At 39.9% G+C, this 15,204-nt stretch overlaps 1 protein-coding gene across 2 annotated transcripts in view; it reads right to left on the bottom strand.

The window, feature by feature from the left end:
• dennd2b (DENN domain containing 2B) overlaps positions 1 to 15,204 on the bottom strand; it is an 89,285-nt gene that overhangs the window by 34,405 nt on the left and 39,676 nt on the right. For both annotated transcript variants that reach the window (XM_063012455.1, XM_063012456.1), the window contains exons 4-9: positions 14,484 to 14,629; positions 4,545 to 4,690; positions 3,709 to 3,909; positions 1,909 to 1,999; positions 1,746 to 1,790; positions 1,338 to 1,522 (exon numbers count right to left, since the gene is read on the bottom strand). In XM_063012455.1, coding sequence (XP_062868525.1) covers positions 1,338 to 1,522; positions 1,746 to 1,790; positions 1,909 to 1,999; positions 3,709 to 3,909; positions 4,545 to 4,690; positions 14,484 to 14,629 — 814 coding nt within the window. The remainder of the gene's footprint in view (positions 1 to 1,337; positions 1,523 to 1,745; positions 1,791 to 1,908; positions 2,000 to 3,708; positions 3,910 to 4,544; positions 4,691 to 14,483; positions 14,630 to 15,204) is intronic.

The raw sequence follows: 15,204 nt of genomic DNA, 5'->3' as shown, positions 1-15,204 counted from the left end.
ATTCTCCTCTTCATGATGCTCAGTACATTTAAATCTGGACTGCAGGCAGGCCAGTCAAGCACACACACTCTGCAAAATGAGGCCTGGCATTGTCCTGCTGAAATAACCATCGCTTTGACGGCAGCATGACTCTCTGAAATCACAAGCTGCATCAATGGTACCTTCATTCATATGCAAGTTATCCATGCCGTGGGAACTAATGCACCCCCACCCATTACAGATGTTAACTTTTGCACCTATCACTAATAACAGTCTGGATAACAGTCCTGTTTTATCACTGGCATGGAGAAACTGACATTCATTTTTCTTCTAAAGGCGAACTGAAATGTGGACTCTTCTAAACACAGTGTACAGTTTCTACCGTCTTTCAGTCCATCTGAGATGAACTCGAGTCCAGAGGCTGCATTTCTTGAAGCAGCGACAGGCTATGTTAAGTAAAAACAGTTTTCTGAAGTACTCCAGAGCCCATGGAGCTATATTTATCACAGTACCATGGTTTCTCAGGCAGTGTAGTCTGAGGGATCAAAGGTCATGCACATTCCTGTCTTTGCCCTACATGGAGTGAGATTTTTCTGGATTCCCTAAATCTCACAGTTTTATGTGCAGTGGATGGTAAAGGAAATAAATTACTTGCTATCTTTCATATAGAAATGTTCTTTTTAAAACAACTGACAATTCTCTCATGAAGTTTGGTACAAAGTGGTGAGCCAGTACCTGTCATTGCTTGTACAGACTGAGCCTTTGGTGGATCCTCCTTTAATCCTGATTCCCTTACCTGTTAGCAATTCACCTGCTTATTGTGCAATCTTTCATAACACTGCAACTTTTCATTCTTACTTTGTCTCTGTCCCAACTTTTTTTGAGTGTGTTGCAGGAATAAAATTGTAATGTGTTTAAATTCACAAAATACAACGAAGTTGATCAGTGAAAACATTGGAAATCTTTTCTTTTTACTTTTATCCATTAAATAAATAATCAAAAGAATTAACAAATCACAGATTCTTGTTTGTACTGCATTTACATTTACATTTTTGGCATTTAGCAGACGCTTTTATCCAAAGCTACTGTGACAGTATATTGTCTAAGCAATCTTGTCTAAGGGTTAAGGGCCTTGCTCAAGGGCCCAACAGTGGCAACCTGGCAGTGGTGGGGCTTGAACCAGCGACCTTTGGATTACTAGTCCAGTACCTTAACCGCTAGGCTACAACTGCCCTTTTTATTTCACGGAATGTCCCAACTTTTCTGGAAATGGGGTTTGTATATACTAAATAGAACCTGGGGTTTGGGACACCTCCCAAATGCATCACAAACCATGCTTAGATCTTAGATATTTTTACCTTTGGAAACTGGTAGGTGACTTCTGGGGTGTACGAGTTCTTATTGGGCTTCTTCTTTAGTGACACCACCACAAAGTATTCGAACAGCTCACGCTCCTGCCATTCGATGAGCTGCAGTTCCAGAGTGCGGTAGCTAGGTGCACGGCGCAACATGGACTGCAACTTTAGCAACCTCTGAGTGTGGGCTGGGGAAGGTATATACATAATCTGTTCATTCCATGTATGTACACTTCAACATATTAGAGTCCAATAACAGAAAAAAGTGCCTATCATCAGCAGTAAAGGCTAATTTGGGATAATGATCTAGTTAAATGTCTTTATTTTATTGATCTTTAAAATAAAGAAAAGTATCTAAAACCAGATTGCCCTTCAGGGATCATTATTCAAGGAAATGCACTGACCCCTCACCTTTAAACCTGTCATCAGAGTCACTCTCACTCTCACTGTTGTCATCTGCAAAAAAAAAGGAATTTGCTTAATGTCAAAGGGCAATTTTGCTAAACTATGTTTGGACCAAGCACTGACCCTTGGGGCACTATTTGAAAGCTCATATAAAAATAAAAAGGTCTACCACGTAGAGAAGCAGTCTCTATGTTGGATAGTTTCTTTAGTCTCTTCTTTCCTCTTTTTGTACAGTAGATAGAGTTAATTCTCTGCACCACCTAGTAAGAAAAAAGAATGTTGGTGAACACTGTAGGAAATCCAGGCAAAGTATAATACATAGGAAACTGTAAATATCTATAAATTACATCTTATTTTAGTATGGTACTCTCATTACTAACAGTAAATATGACTTTTATTGAGTTTAAATGTTTTTAACTATAACTTTAACAAACACTTAACACTATATATGTACAAACCACATTTCCAGAAAAGTTGGGACACTTTCTAAAATGCAATAAAAACTAAAAAGGGTCATTTTTAAAGTTAAATTGCTTCACTTTTATTTAACTGATGAAAGTACAAAGAAAATATTTTCAATGTTTTTACAAAAAAAAAACTAATTGTATTTTGTAAATATAAAAACAATAGAGTGTGATGCCTGCAACATACTCAAAAGAAGTTGGGACAGAGGCAAAAAAAAGACTAGGAATTGTAAGTCAGTTCAAAGACAATGTTTTTTAGTACATATAATAATTATCACTCCTAACACAGTCTGCCACTGCATCAAGAAATGCAACCTGAAACTGTTTTATACAAATAGGAAGCTATATATATATTTTTTTCCCTTTTTCCCCCACTTTGATGCATCAAATTTCGGCCCGTCAATCATCCTGTCACTAATGCTGGTCCCTGCTCCTGATTGAGGAGGACGAGGCTGCTCCACGCACCCTCCGACACGTGCACAGCAATCGAACATCTTATCACCTACACTGGAAGAGTGCAGTGCAGCACTGTGTACGGAGAGCCACTCCCTCTACCGCACTCCTTTGGCGCCACCACCAAGCCAGCAGAGGTCATAATCGCACTAGTCTGAGAGAGAGTCCTCATCTGGCTTAAACCCGACCCTATCTGAACAACAGGCCAATCGTTGTTCATGTGGCCTCTCAGCCTCAGCCGGCAGGCAGAGCCAGGATTCGATACGATGTATTCGAGATCTCAGCTCTAGTGAACAGCGTGCATTTTTACCGCTGCGCCACCTGAGCGGCACGGAAGCTATATATTAATTTTGTGTAATTCTGGCCACCACAGACTGTTAAGCAGCTCAAGTCTTGTCTACAGCAAGAAAGGCTAAAAGTTCTACTTGCAAAACTGGAAAAAAATAATCTTTAATTCCTAAACAATAAAAAGTATAATTAAAAGAGTGTTAAAGCATCATTTTATAAATTTGTTTATTTTTCACAAATAGAATAAAAAAAATTTATTTGTACTTTTGACAGTTAAATAAAGGTTCAGGTGAATTAAGTGTCACAACTAGCTCATTTAATATTTATGTTTATTTATTTGTGTGTTGTTCCATTTAATTAAATACATATTTGGCTTATTGCCTTGTTCGGATTAGTTGCAAATGCTGCTGCAAACTTAAGGAAGTGAAATTCTTTCCTTCACTGTAGTACAGAAACAGGATTTCATTTATATTTCTAAATTTTGCAATCATTGGCAGGTCTGGTATGCAGACTAGATCTGCTGTGGCAACCCCTACATAAGGGGGCAGCCAAAAAGATAATAGTGAAGTCATTATACAAAAATATAAATAGTAATGTTTGTTGTGGGACACATTGGTAATTAATTAGATGTGCAAAGCAAAAAATAGCTAAATATATTAAATGCTATACATCCCTGGAAGTAGGCATGGATTTTTTTTTTTGCTTTGTTTGGGGCATTTTGAGGGTTAAATGCAGTTCTGTTAGACGGTTCAAATCCACCATACCTTGGGCACTCGTCTCTGTCTGTGAGAGGTCAGTGTATCACTGGCATTGCTCAGGCTGTCATCTAGCCGACTGCAGGATGGAGAGGTCAGCAACAACATGTCATCATGACTGTGTCTCTTTGACAAGCGGGATGTCCGGTGGCTCCTCCTTTCAGCAGGGCCCAGTTGCCGCAAAGACTGGCAGCTAGGCTTAGACGGGAGCTGAAGGCAAAAAAAAAATGTAAAAAAAAAAAAATGATTATAAATAAATGATGTCTGAGGTCTGGCATGTAACAGAGTTTTAAAGCTCATAGATAATCTTCTTACAGTGCACAGTACAAGTAAGTTTGGGGGATTTATTTAGTGCCGAAACCAACTAAACTGTATAAAAACTTTTCAGAGGTTATGTGACAAACAGTTGATTATTCAACTAAATTCATTTAATTAATCATAAACTGTTAAAAAGTTATAAACTTTGGGTAATTAACAAAACATCATGATATGATACAAGATAATAGGTTTATTAAATATGCCACGTAATCACAATATTTAAACACTAAAAGCTGCCATTAACAAAAAGAAAACTAGCCATTCAGAAAACCAAATGTTCTAAACAATAACAATAAAAATAATAATAATATTATTAACAATAAAAATATTAATAATAATACCAGCATGTAGGAAGACCACTGAACTGCTATGTTACCTTTTAATTGGTGGTAGTTGTTTGACACCAAATTAAACTTTAAATTCGTAATAAATTGTGAGCTGCATGTATTGTTGCACCCCTGTTTTTTGAACACATGATCAGATCAGACAAAATGTGAGAAAACATTTGCTTGGTGGGATCAAAATACCTGGGGAGTTGAATTGAATTTCCTTTCTTGGGAGGTCCAAGTCCTGTTGAGTGACTCATTAGACCTCTCGGGTAAAAGACAAGACCTGCGGGCCAGACCTCTCCCCTTCAGATCCACATCCTCGTACGGATTCTCTTTCATAGACTCTAGGAGCAGACATGCACAGGAGAGAGAGGTTCAGACTAAAACCAAACACTGGCAGCGTGAGAGCGGCCTTTAAAAAACAGCAAGAGTGAGTGGGAGACGGGGGGAAATGCAGAGAAAGGGCAAGGGGTTGAAACTGAGAGATTCATGATCCTGCCAGAGAGACAGCAACTGAAGTTTAAAGCAGATGAGTAATCCAAGTTTACTTCTGGCAGAATTGAAGCTAAAGTGTCTTTAAAAACAGGTTTCTGTTGGAGACAGGCCCTTCAAGTGCACTCCAAGAAATGGAATGATAAGAGCATTTAGACTGAGCAGAGTGAATCAGACCACTTATGTGTCAGCACACAAAACTTCACATAGTAATTACCATAACAAAGTAAACCCAACTACAAAAACAAACCCCATTACATAAATATACACTTTAAAGAGGAGAACCATGATTTCATATATAAATATATATATGATGATACAGTATGAAAAATGCAAATAAAAATACATTTACTTCGGCTTTTATTTCATTACAGACAGTATGAACCTGAGATATTTAATGTTTTGTCTGGTCAACTTCTTTTCATTTATTATTAAACATCCATTCAGGCCTGCAACATGTTCCAATAAAGTTGGGAGCGTAAAGCATTTACCACTTTGTACTGTTGCCATTTCCTCTCACAACAATAAGATGTGTTGGCACCAAAAGCAATGAATTGTTTCAGGCTTAATTTTGTCCCATTCTTCCTGCTAACACGTCTTGAGATGTGCAACAGTACGGGGTCGTCGCTGTCACATTTTTCATTTCAAAATTCCCCACACATTCTCTACTGGGGACAGGTCAGGACTGCAGGCAGGCCAGTCCAGTACCTGTACCCTCTTCTTCCGCAGCCATGCCTTTGTAATGTGTGCAGCATGTGGTTTTGCATTGTCTTCTGAAAAATGCATGGACGTTCCTGGAAGAGACGTCGTCAGCATATGTTGACAGTTCTTGATGCAGTGCCGTCTGAGGGATCGGAGATCACGGGTGTTCAACGTGGGCTTGCGCCTTTGCCCTTTACATGCTGACATTATTCCAGATTCTTTGAACTGTTAAATGATATTACAATTTTAACCTCATCACTAGCCTTAAATTGCTCCAATCCCAACTTTTTTTGGAATGTGTTGCAGGCCTGAAATGCAGGCATGGATGTATATTAACAAATGAAATAAAGTTGACCAGACAAAACATGAAAGTTAAAGTAAATGACTTTTATTTACAAAGTAAATTTTAATTTACATTTTACTGTCTGATTTTGGGGTTGCACAAGCAAACTTGTTTTTAAATAATTTAGTTGATTTATTCCTGTATGTCATCCCATTTTTAGAAAGCATCAGGTAATAGACTACTGACTTGACATATTCCTGTAAAATAACTTTATCGAATTTTTCTCTCACTGATTACATAAGGCTGCATTCACACGCTAAGCGGCAAAATCACTGTTGCAATGGCTGTGAGGCTGTGTCATTTTTCTTTGCCTTTGCGCCGTCCTGGGCAGCACACACTGCATGGTTTTTACTGCTTGCCACTGAACTTAGTTCTTTAATGGATTAATGTGGCCTTTGATTCAAACAAAGTTTTATGAACCCATTTCCCCTTTTTTATCTTTTACCAAAGCTTTCTTGTTTTAAACTAAAACACATTTTACACAAAACTGCATGTAAATAAACTGTCCATGATGTCAATCAGTAGTGTGTACTGTTTTCAAGCTTGCTGTTTAGTGGCACAGCCAGCAGAAAGCGATTTTGCTGTGTATCATGTGAAAGGCTCAAACGCTCTTGGTGAACAAAGCACAAAACACTTATCATGTGAATGCAGGCTAATTTTGTCTATGTACAGGCCACAAATCTACATTCTTACTGGCAGCAATTAAAGGGGCAAAGAAGCCCAAACCATGATAACATGGTAACCGAACATTCAGCTATGGTGTTATCTATTTCAGGAACATTGTCCCAGAAAAGTTCAAACATAATACACTATTACAAAATTTCTGTTTTGTTGTTGTTACGTTATTAGGGTTTTTTATAGTGAACGCTTAAACGAAGACTCCAAAGGCTGGTTGTAATACAAAGATTTTGTCAAGATCTTTTCTGCTATCCTTAAACATTGTTTTTTCCTGCTTCAACATTAATTTGCATTTTAATGTTAATTAATGTTAACATTATATTTGTTCTGGTATCCAGATTATCTGTGTGTGCACTAATGAACAGGTATGCCAGGTAATTTGAATTTTTTTATAGGCCATTACAGCTTTCATACATACACTGATCAACCATAACATTATAACCACCTCCTTGTTTCTACACTCACTGTCCATTTTATCAGCTCCACTTACCATATAAAAGCACTTTGTAGTTCTAGAATTACTGACTGTAGCCCATCTATTTCTCTACATACTGTTTTAACCTGCTTTCACCCTGTTCTTCAATGATCAGGACTCCCACAGGACCACCACAGAGCAGGTATTATTTAGGTGGTGGATCATTCTCAGCACGGCATTGACAATGACATGATGGTGGTGTGTCAAACACCTCACTGTCCCTGCTGGACTGAGAATAGTCCACCAACCAAACATATCCAGCCAACAGCGCCCCATGGGCAGCGTCCTGTGACCACTGATGAAGGTCTAAAAGATGACCAACTCAAACAGCAGCAATAGATGAGTGATTGTCTCTGACTTTACATCTACAAGGTGGACCAACTAGGTAAGAGTGTCTAACAGCGGGGACAGTGAGTGGACACGGTATTTAAAAACTCCAGCAGCGCTGCTGTGTCTGATCCACTCATACCAGCACAACACACACTAACACACCACCACCATGTCAGTGTCACTGCAGTGCTGAGAATCATCCCCCACCTAAATAATACCTGCTCTGTAGTGGTCCTGGGAGAGTCCTGACCACTGAAGAACAGCATGAAAGGGGGGGTAACAAAGAATGTAGAGAAACAGATGGACTACAGTCAGTAATTGTAGAACTACAAAGTGCTCCTATATGGTAAGTGGAGCTGATAAAATGGACAGTGAGTGTGGACAGTGGTTTTAATATTATGGCTGATCGGTGTATATTGTGTACTGTTTAATAATTAGATAGAATGCGTTTCTGTAGTATTACTCATAGGGTGAAGATCAGACCTTATTTCAGTAAAACTATTAGTGTTATTGGTAAAATGATCACATGATCTGCTTCTGTAAGTAAAACATACAAGCTGGGGAAAAATGTGGCCCATTTCTGAGATACAGTGCTGTATGTGCTAAACATGTTTGGCCTGGTTGGCACCAATATGGAAAAAGTAAAATATATGAAAGTATTGTCAGATGTGGCAAGTTGCTGATCTGAACCCCACAACAAAAACAACATAAACCAGTGATTCTCTTTAAAATATAAAGCAAACTTAGAATCCACAGCAGTAAAACCCTAATCAAAGTGTTTCAATTGCCATTTGAAATGCTGGCAATGACTGTAGTTACATAGACACCCCAGAGCACTCTAAAATGGCTCTAAATAACACAATGTAATGTCAAAATGCTGAGAAAAATAGTGTGTTTTTATGTCCATCAATGTGCTGGTAGATACTGTTCAGTTTCTGTATTTACAGACAGTAACCCAAAAAACAGGGCACACCTCTTTAAAGCACAGTTCTACACATCCACACATACTGTTTACACAATGTGCCAGAGCCTTGATTTACACAATGGACTCTGGTCAGGAAAGAGTTCAGTCATAGCAGACAATACATGTATCATGTTTCCTATTTAAAAAGCATTATGGCTAAAACAAGCATTACGGTGGGAAGTAAGTGTTCATCTAAAGCAATAGATGTTTTAAAATTCTCTGTCACCACTAAACCACAGTGTGCTATTGCATTTAGATATGTGGATATGTGGAAAACAGAATTATTTTTGGATGGCTTGTCAAGATTTATGACTAGAGAAACTTGATTAGAGCAGTCCCATGTAAGAATAATTTCCATAAATGGAAGCAGTGGAATTTGAATTTGCACATTAAGCAGAGGCACAAATCATTCATAACATTAAAACCACCTCCTTGTTTCTACACACATTGTCCATTTTATCGGCTTCACTTACCACATAGAAGCACTTTGTAGTTCTACAATTACTGACTGTAGTCCATCTGTTTCTCTGCATGCTTTGTTAGCCCCCTTTCATGCTGTTCTTTAATGGTCAGGACTCTCCCAGGACCACTACAGAGCAGGTATTATTTGGGTGGTGGATCATTCTCAGCCCCGCAGTGACACTGACATGGTGGTGGTGTGTTAGTGTGTGTTGTGCTGGTATGAGTGGATAAGACACTGCAATGCTAATGGAGTTTTCAAACACCTCACTGTAACTGCTGGACTGAGAATACTCTATCAACCAAAAATATATCCAGCCAACAGTGCCCCGTGGGCAGCATCCTGTGACCACTGATGAAGGTCTAGAAGATGACCAACTCAAACAGCAGAAATAGATGAGCGATCGTCTCTGACTTTACATCTACAAGGTGGACCAACTAGGTAGGAGTGTCTAATAGAGTGGACAGTGAGTGGACACGGTATTTAAAAACTCCAGCAGCGCTGCTGTGTCTGATCCACTCATACCAGCACAACACACCACCATGTCATTATCACTGCAGTGCTGAGAATGATCCTGTGGGGGTCCTGACCATTGAAGAACAGAGTGAAAGCAGGCTAAAAGGGTATGTAGAGAAACAGATGGACTACAGTCAGTAACTGTAGAACTATAGTGCTTCTATATGGTAAGTGGAGCTGATAAAATGGACAGTGAGTGTAGAAACAAGAAGGTGGTTTTAATGTTATGGCTGATCAGTGTATGAGTGTCATTTGATCTTGTCTTCAAGAGCTAAAGACTAATGTATTCGACACAGGCAGGTAGAAACAGCATGGAAAACTGGTCATGGATTAGCTTCCATTTGCAGAACAAGTATTGGTTATTGTAGAAGCCAACAACAAAGGTAAAAAGTATTGATGTGCTATCAAATATTGAAGTAGCCTGACACCATAAATTACATATACAAATAAACCAGTTATCTCAAAACTATTAAACGTGAAAATTTTAAAACAACGCTGTACTTATCATTTTGTGTAAAACAATAAAAATTACTGCACATAGACTAAGGCTCTTTCCAGACAGAATATTTATCACAGGAAGATTAGATAAAGTAATTATTAATGTCTTTGTACCATTCGTCTCATTTAAATCCAGTCAGTAATGTTTTTTGGTCGCCTAGGGACAGACCTCTACTGACCCCTTTTCTATTAGAGGAGACGATGATCAATTGGCCATAGATCTTGTTTCCATAGACACACATATTAGACAAGTAAAAGGGATTTTAGTACTTCAGAGGAGCATTCTTACATATGTAACTATTATGTACATTTAAATAATATTAATTCATTTTTATTTCATTTTCATGTTTTACTATTGCTTTATCCAGGTCAGGGTTGGGGTGGGTCTGGCTTCCCTGGAATCACTAAGCACAATGCAGTAACAGTAACGCACCCTGGACAGGACACCAATCCATCACGCCATCGCCCCACTTCAGACATAGTCAATCATGTCTCTATGCAGATGCCCAACCGGTTTAAACCCTGGATCCCAGTGTTAATGGGCCAGTGTAATTTACTGCTGCGCCACCCAAGTGCCTGTCAGTTATTGCTGTGTCCCTCAAATGTTTGCGTCTTAAAGGATTACATGTCTTTAACCTACAGTAAGTGGATAAATAAACATTGCACTGCAACCTTTCTGCAGAGAAATTACTAAACACTGGCACTAATTACAGCGGGTCTTTGTATTTTGAGGCAAACAGTCTACCAACACCAGCATTAGAAACCTTAGAAAAAATTAAGCCAAAATACATTGGCTTTTGGGTTTAGTCAAAAAGTGTGTTTTGGGGTGCCCAGGTGGCGCAGCGGGATGTTCCGCTTGCACACCAGCACCGAGTTTTTGAACTCCTCAGTTGGAGACTCGGTGTTGCCTCTGGTCGGCTGGGTGCCATCTAGCGGGCATGATTGGCAGTGCCTGCAGCAGATACCAATTGGCCACCGTATCTGCAGGGTGGGGGTGGGTGGGTGGTTCTTCATGCGCTGTGTAAAGACCCTGATTGGCGGAAGAGACGCCTGTGCAGAAAGCAGGGGTGAGAAGAAGAGGGCGGTTCATGTGTCGGAGGAGGCGTGAACAGCGATGTGCTCTCCTCGGATGCAAGCTGGTATCTATGGTAGCAGCGGAAGACAAAATTGAGTGCGCTAAATCGGGAGGAAAATGGGGAGAAAATGCATAAAAAAAAGTGTGTTTTGGTCTTTGTGTGACGGTAAGACATGAAAGACAGCACCGTCATTGGCCTAATTGTTAAGTGGACTTATTATCTATAGATCCATGGATCTTTTTTTTTTCCCCTTGTTTCTCCCCCTTTAGCGCATCCAATTGTTCAATTTGCATCGTGCTTCCTCTCTGTCTATGCCGAACCCTGCCCTGACAGGGGACATCGAAGCTAACCAATATCCCCTCCGAAACATGAGCAGCAGCCGGATGCATTTTTGCCACCCACACATTGATGAGTGTGGCGCCACCTAACGTTGCATGCGGAGAGACACACCCTAAGGGCACTCTTCCTCATCTCTTGTGCAGGCGCCTCTAATCAGCCGGCAGAGGTCGTAATCGCATTCTGACAGAGAGAGACCCACATCCGGTTCTTTGTCCCACCCCCCCTAACTGAGGAACCGGCCAATCGTTGCTCATACAGCAGCCCAGTCTCGAACCGGGGAGGCAGAGCTGGATTCAAAACGATGTACTCAGAATTCAGCTCTGGTTGCAGCGTGTCTTTTTACCGCTGCGCCACCTGAGCGGCTAGATCCATGGATCTACAGATGCTGTGCCTCAACTGGCCAATATCAGAGGATCTATGTTAATGAGTCAGTGGCAATGATTAGGACTTCATGTGCTGTTTGATAAAAAAGTTACTGGCTACTACTTGTAAAGGCTAATGAAGACCAAAAGCAACTAAACCCAAGCTTATCTTCAACTTCCATTTATGCCCTTGAAACAGGGCAACGACCTCCCAACCATATCTAGCTGCATAAGGAAAGTATTTGGAAAATTACCACGCATTGCTCTCTTGGCTCGAGCTCCAACAGTTCTAAGCTAAGCAGCTGGGAACTACAGCCCAGAAAGACTCTGTATTTCTCTGGAACTAATCAGCTTTCAAAAAAAGTGTAACCATAGTGTCAACTGAGGTGTTTTTAAAACAATGGAGGCTTTGTCAATGCAGCAGAAAAAGTCACTCAGCTCCTTAACCACTACGAACATGATGTCCAGAAGCTATTCTCTTATTACTGTGTGGGCACATTTCTCTTTTCTAATGCCTCTTCACAGTAGGGCCAGGCTCAGGAGCAGAGATTGCAACCAGGCCACAAGCTCGCTCTCATTATGAGAGCAGCTACAGGGTATTAAAAGGTGTGTAGTAATGAAGCTAAAAAACTGTCCAGTAGTCACTTATGGCCTAGAAAAGTAAGTTGTGCCAGTCAAGAAAACAGAAATATCATCCACCCATCATTGGGTATAAAAACTCTTAGAATAAACAGACCAGTTTCCCAATAGGTAATGTTTTGCATTAGTGTCTAAAATTCAATGACAGCACAAGTGCTTCCTCTTAGGCAACAAAGACTTAAAGTTTTAAACACACCCTTCCACAAAAATGCACTCTTTAGACAAAGACGTCTGTGACGCAAAACAGAAAGAGATTATTACTGTCTAAACAGAACTGAAATAATAATGAAGAATAAAACTATCCTTTTAAAGTAAATCTCTAACCTTAACATACATCATATAAAAACAGTTTTGCTGGTCAGCAGTTTGAAACTGTGTGCAATTTCAGCAGCAAACAATTTTTCAACCTTTTATTTTATAGTTATCTACTATTTATGCAAAGGAGTGTTTTTAATGTGCTTGCAACCTTGGTTTTAACGATCACTGCCCATGCATTAGTACTTAAAAGGGGAAAAATCTTTGATATTTATATATTAGTTTTACAGGACAGGATCAATCTGGTCCACCAACGGCCCACATTTTGTAGTCCTGTACCTTTTATCCTATTCCCCATTTCTAAATCCAGTAAAGAAATTATTTTCAGCATGGTGCTGGAAAGTGTACAAATGCAGGTCCCACGAGCGTGTGGCAAAACTCCAGGCAATGGAGGAGTCATGTGATGACTGCCAAGGTTGGATCTGCCATGCCAGGCGTTTTTTCCCACCGCTTGGCCAGTGAGATCAGCGCAGCCAATGTGCATGAGGTCTTCTGGCCTGACCGGGATCAGTGCCGGGATGCAGAATGATCTGTTACACTGCATTTCACATTTTTTTAGTTCAGCTGAACATAGGTGAACTTTACTTAGTTTTGCAACTTTGTAAAAATAAGTAACATTTGTGTTGCATATACACCGATTAGCCATAACATTAAAACCACCTTCTTGTTTCTACACTCACTGTCCATTTTATCAGCTCCACTTACCATATAGAAGCACTTTGTTGTTCTACAATTATTGACTGTAGTCCATCTGTTTCTCTACATACTTTTTTAGCCTGCTTTCACCCTGTTCTTTAATGGTCAGGACCACCGAAGGACCACTACAAAGCAGGTATCATTTAGGTGGTGGATCACTCTCAGCACTGCAGTGACAATGACATGGTGGTGGTGTGTTAGTGTGTGTTGTGCTGGTATGAGTGGATCAGACACAGCAGCGCTGCTGGAGTTTTTAAATACCATGTCCACTCACTGTCCACTCTATTAGACACTCATACCCAGTTGGTCCACCTTGTAGATGTAAAGTCAGAGACGATCGCTCATCTATTGCTGCTGTTTGAGTTGGTCATCTTCTAGACTTTCATCAGTGATCACAGGACGCTAACCACGGGGCACTGTTGGCTGAATATATTTTTGGTTGGTGGACTATTCTCAGTCCAGCAGTGACAGTGAGGTGTTTAAAAACTCCATCAGCATTGCTGTGTCTTATCCATTCATACCAGCACAACACACACTAACACACCACAACCATGTCGTTGTCACTGCAGTGCTGAGAATGATCCACCACCTAAATAATACCTACTCTGTAGTGGTCCTGGGAGAGTCCTGACCATTAAAGAACAGCATGAAAGGGGGCTAACAAGGCATGCAGGGAAACAGATGGACTACAGTCAGTAATTGTAGAACAACAAAGTGCTTCTATATAGTAAGTGAAGCCGATAAACTGGACAATGTGTGTAGAAACAAGGAGGTGGTTTTAATGTTATGATGCTATTGAGACAATATATACCAACACGAGAATAAATAAGTGTGTTATTTCCACACACTTGTCGCCAACATAATGTGACATGACCTCATGAAGCCAAAACATACATTAACACTTCTGATGTGTGTCTTGAATTTATCACAACAGCGTTTATTTGATGCTCTATAAGAGATAAGCATATGATAGCTGTGTGTATTCTTTGGTGAAAAGAATCAGTTTTGAGAAAAATGAACTAGGTTTCGAGTGCTGTGTTCCATTTTTGACAAAGTAGTTCACTTTTTCAGTTTAGAGTTAAGCCACTGTTTCTGGAAATGTATTTAAACGTTTGGAAAAAAACTGTAGCTGCCACATTCTTTGCTAATAACACAATACTAAACCTTTTAACTGTGATGGACTGGCAACCTAGCCGGCCAGTGAATTGGATCCACCCATTAAAAACGATTAGGTTTGGTAGTCTGTTCTTACCTATGATGTCTTCGTAGGCGTTTTCTTCTAATGTACTTTTGGAACTGGGACGACTGTGGTTCTCGACGGAAGTTGTGCGATTTTCTGTAGGTGAGGAAGGGTAAGAGGATGGCAGGCTGACACCATCTTCTGATTCACATGACTCCCTGTAGGACAAATAGGAGAGTGACTGTTTCGTTCAACCAGTGAAGAAGTGTCCAGTAGGTCTGGCTGCCTAACATCCTCTTTCTGTTATTATTTTTCATGGGTAGCTGTTGGGTAGCAACTCAAATTAAAAGCAGAAAGAAGAATTACACTGTCTAAATGATTAACAGCTTTACTATGCAGAGAGTAATCCAGGTTCATGTTGGATGGTAACATCCTGTTTCCTATTTACCCACAATAAGCCAAACTAAATAAAAAACTCTCCTTTTTAATAAAAAAAACCTCTCTGTAAGACATACCAAATACAACATTAAAGTGTCGGTACATAAAAAGCAATGTGATGCAGTTGATTGACTGCCCATGGCTTCTAAACAGTTGACTTTGGACTGGCCACAGGAATTTTAAACAGGGCCTCTGACATACACTCTCACATCATGAGAACTTGGCTTGTCTACACACTCAGAGACGGTTTAAACAATCCTGACTATAAACAAGATTTTAGTGCTCCACAAAGCCATGAGCTCCTATCAGGGCAGTATTCTATCAACATAATGAGAGGAGATAAAGCAAACTCGTG

The sequence above is a fragment of the Trichomycterus rosablanca genome, chromosome 17 (assembly GCF_030014385.1).
Source record: "Trichomycterus rosablanca isolate fTriRos1 chromosome 17, fTriRos1.hap1, whole genome shotgun sequence".
In the NCBI taxonomy this organism is placed as follows: Eukaryota; Metazoa; Chordata; class Actinopteri; order Siluriformes; family Trichomycteridae; genus Trichomycterus; species Trichomycterus rosablanca.
The sequence above is the reverse complement of the archived record's forward strand: the minus strand, read 5'-3'. Positions and strand labels throughout refer to the sequence as shown.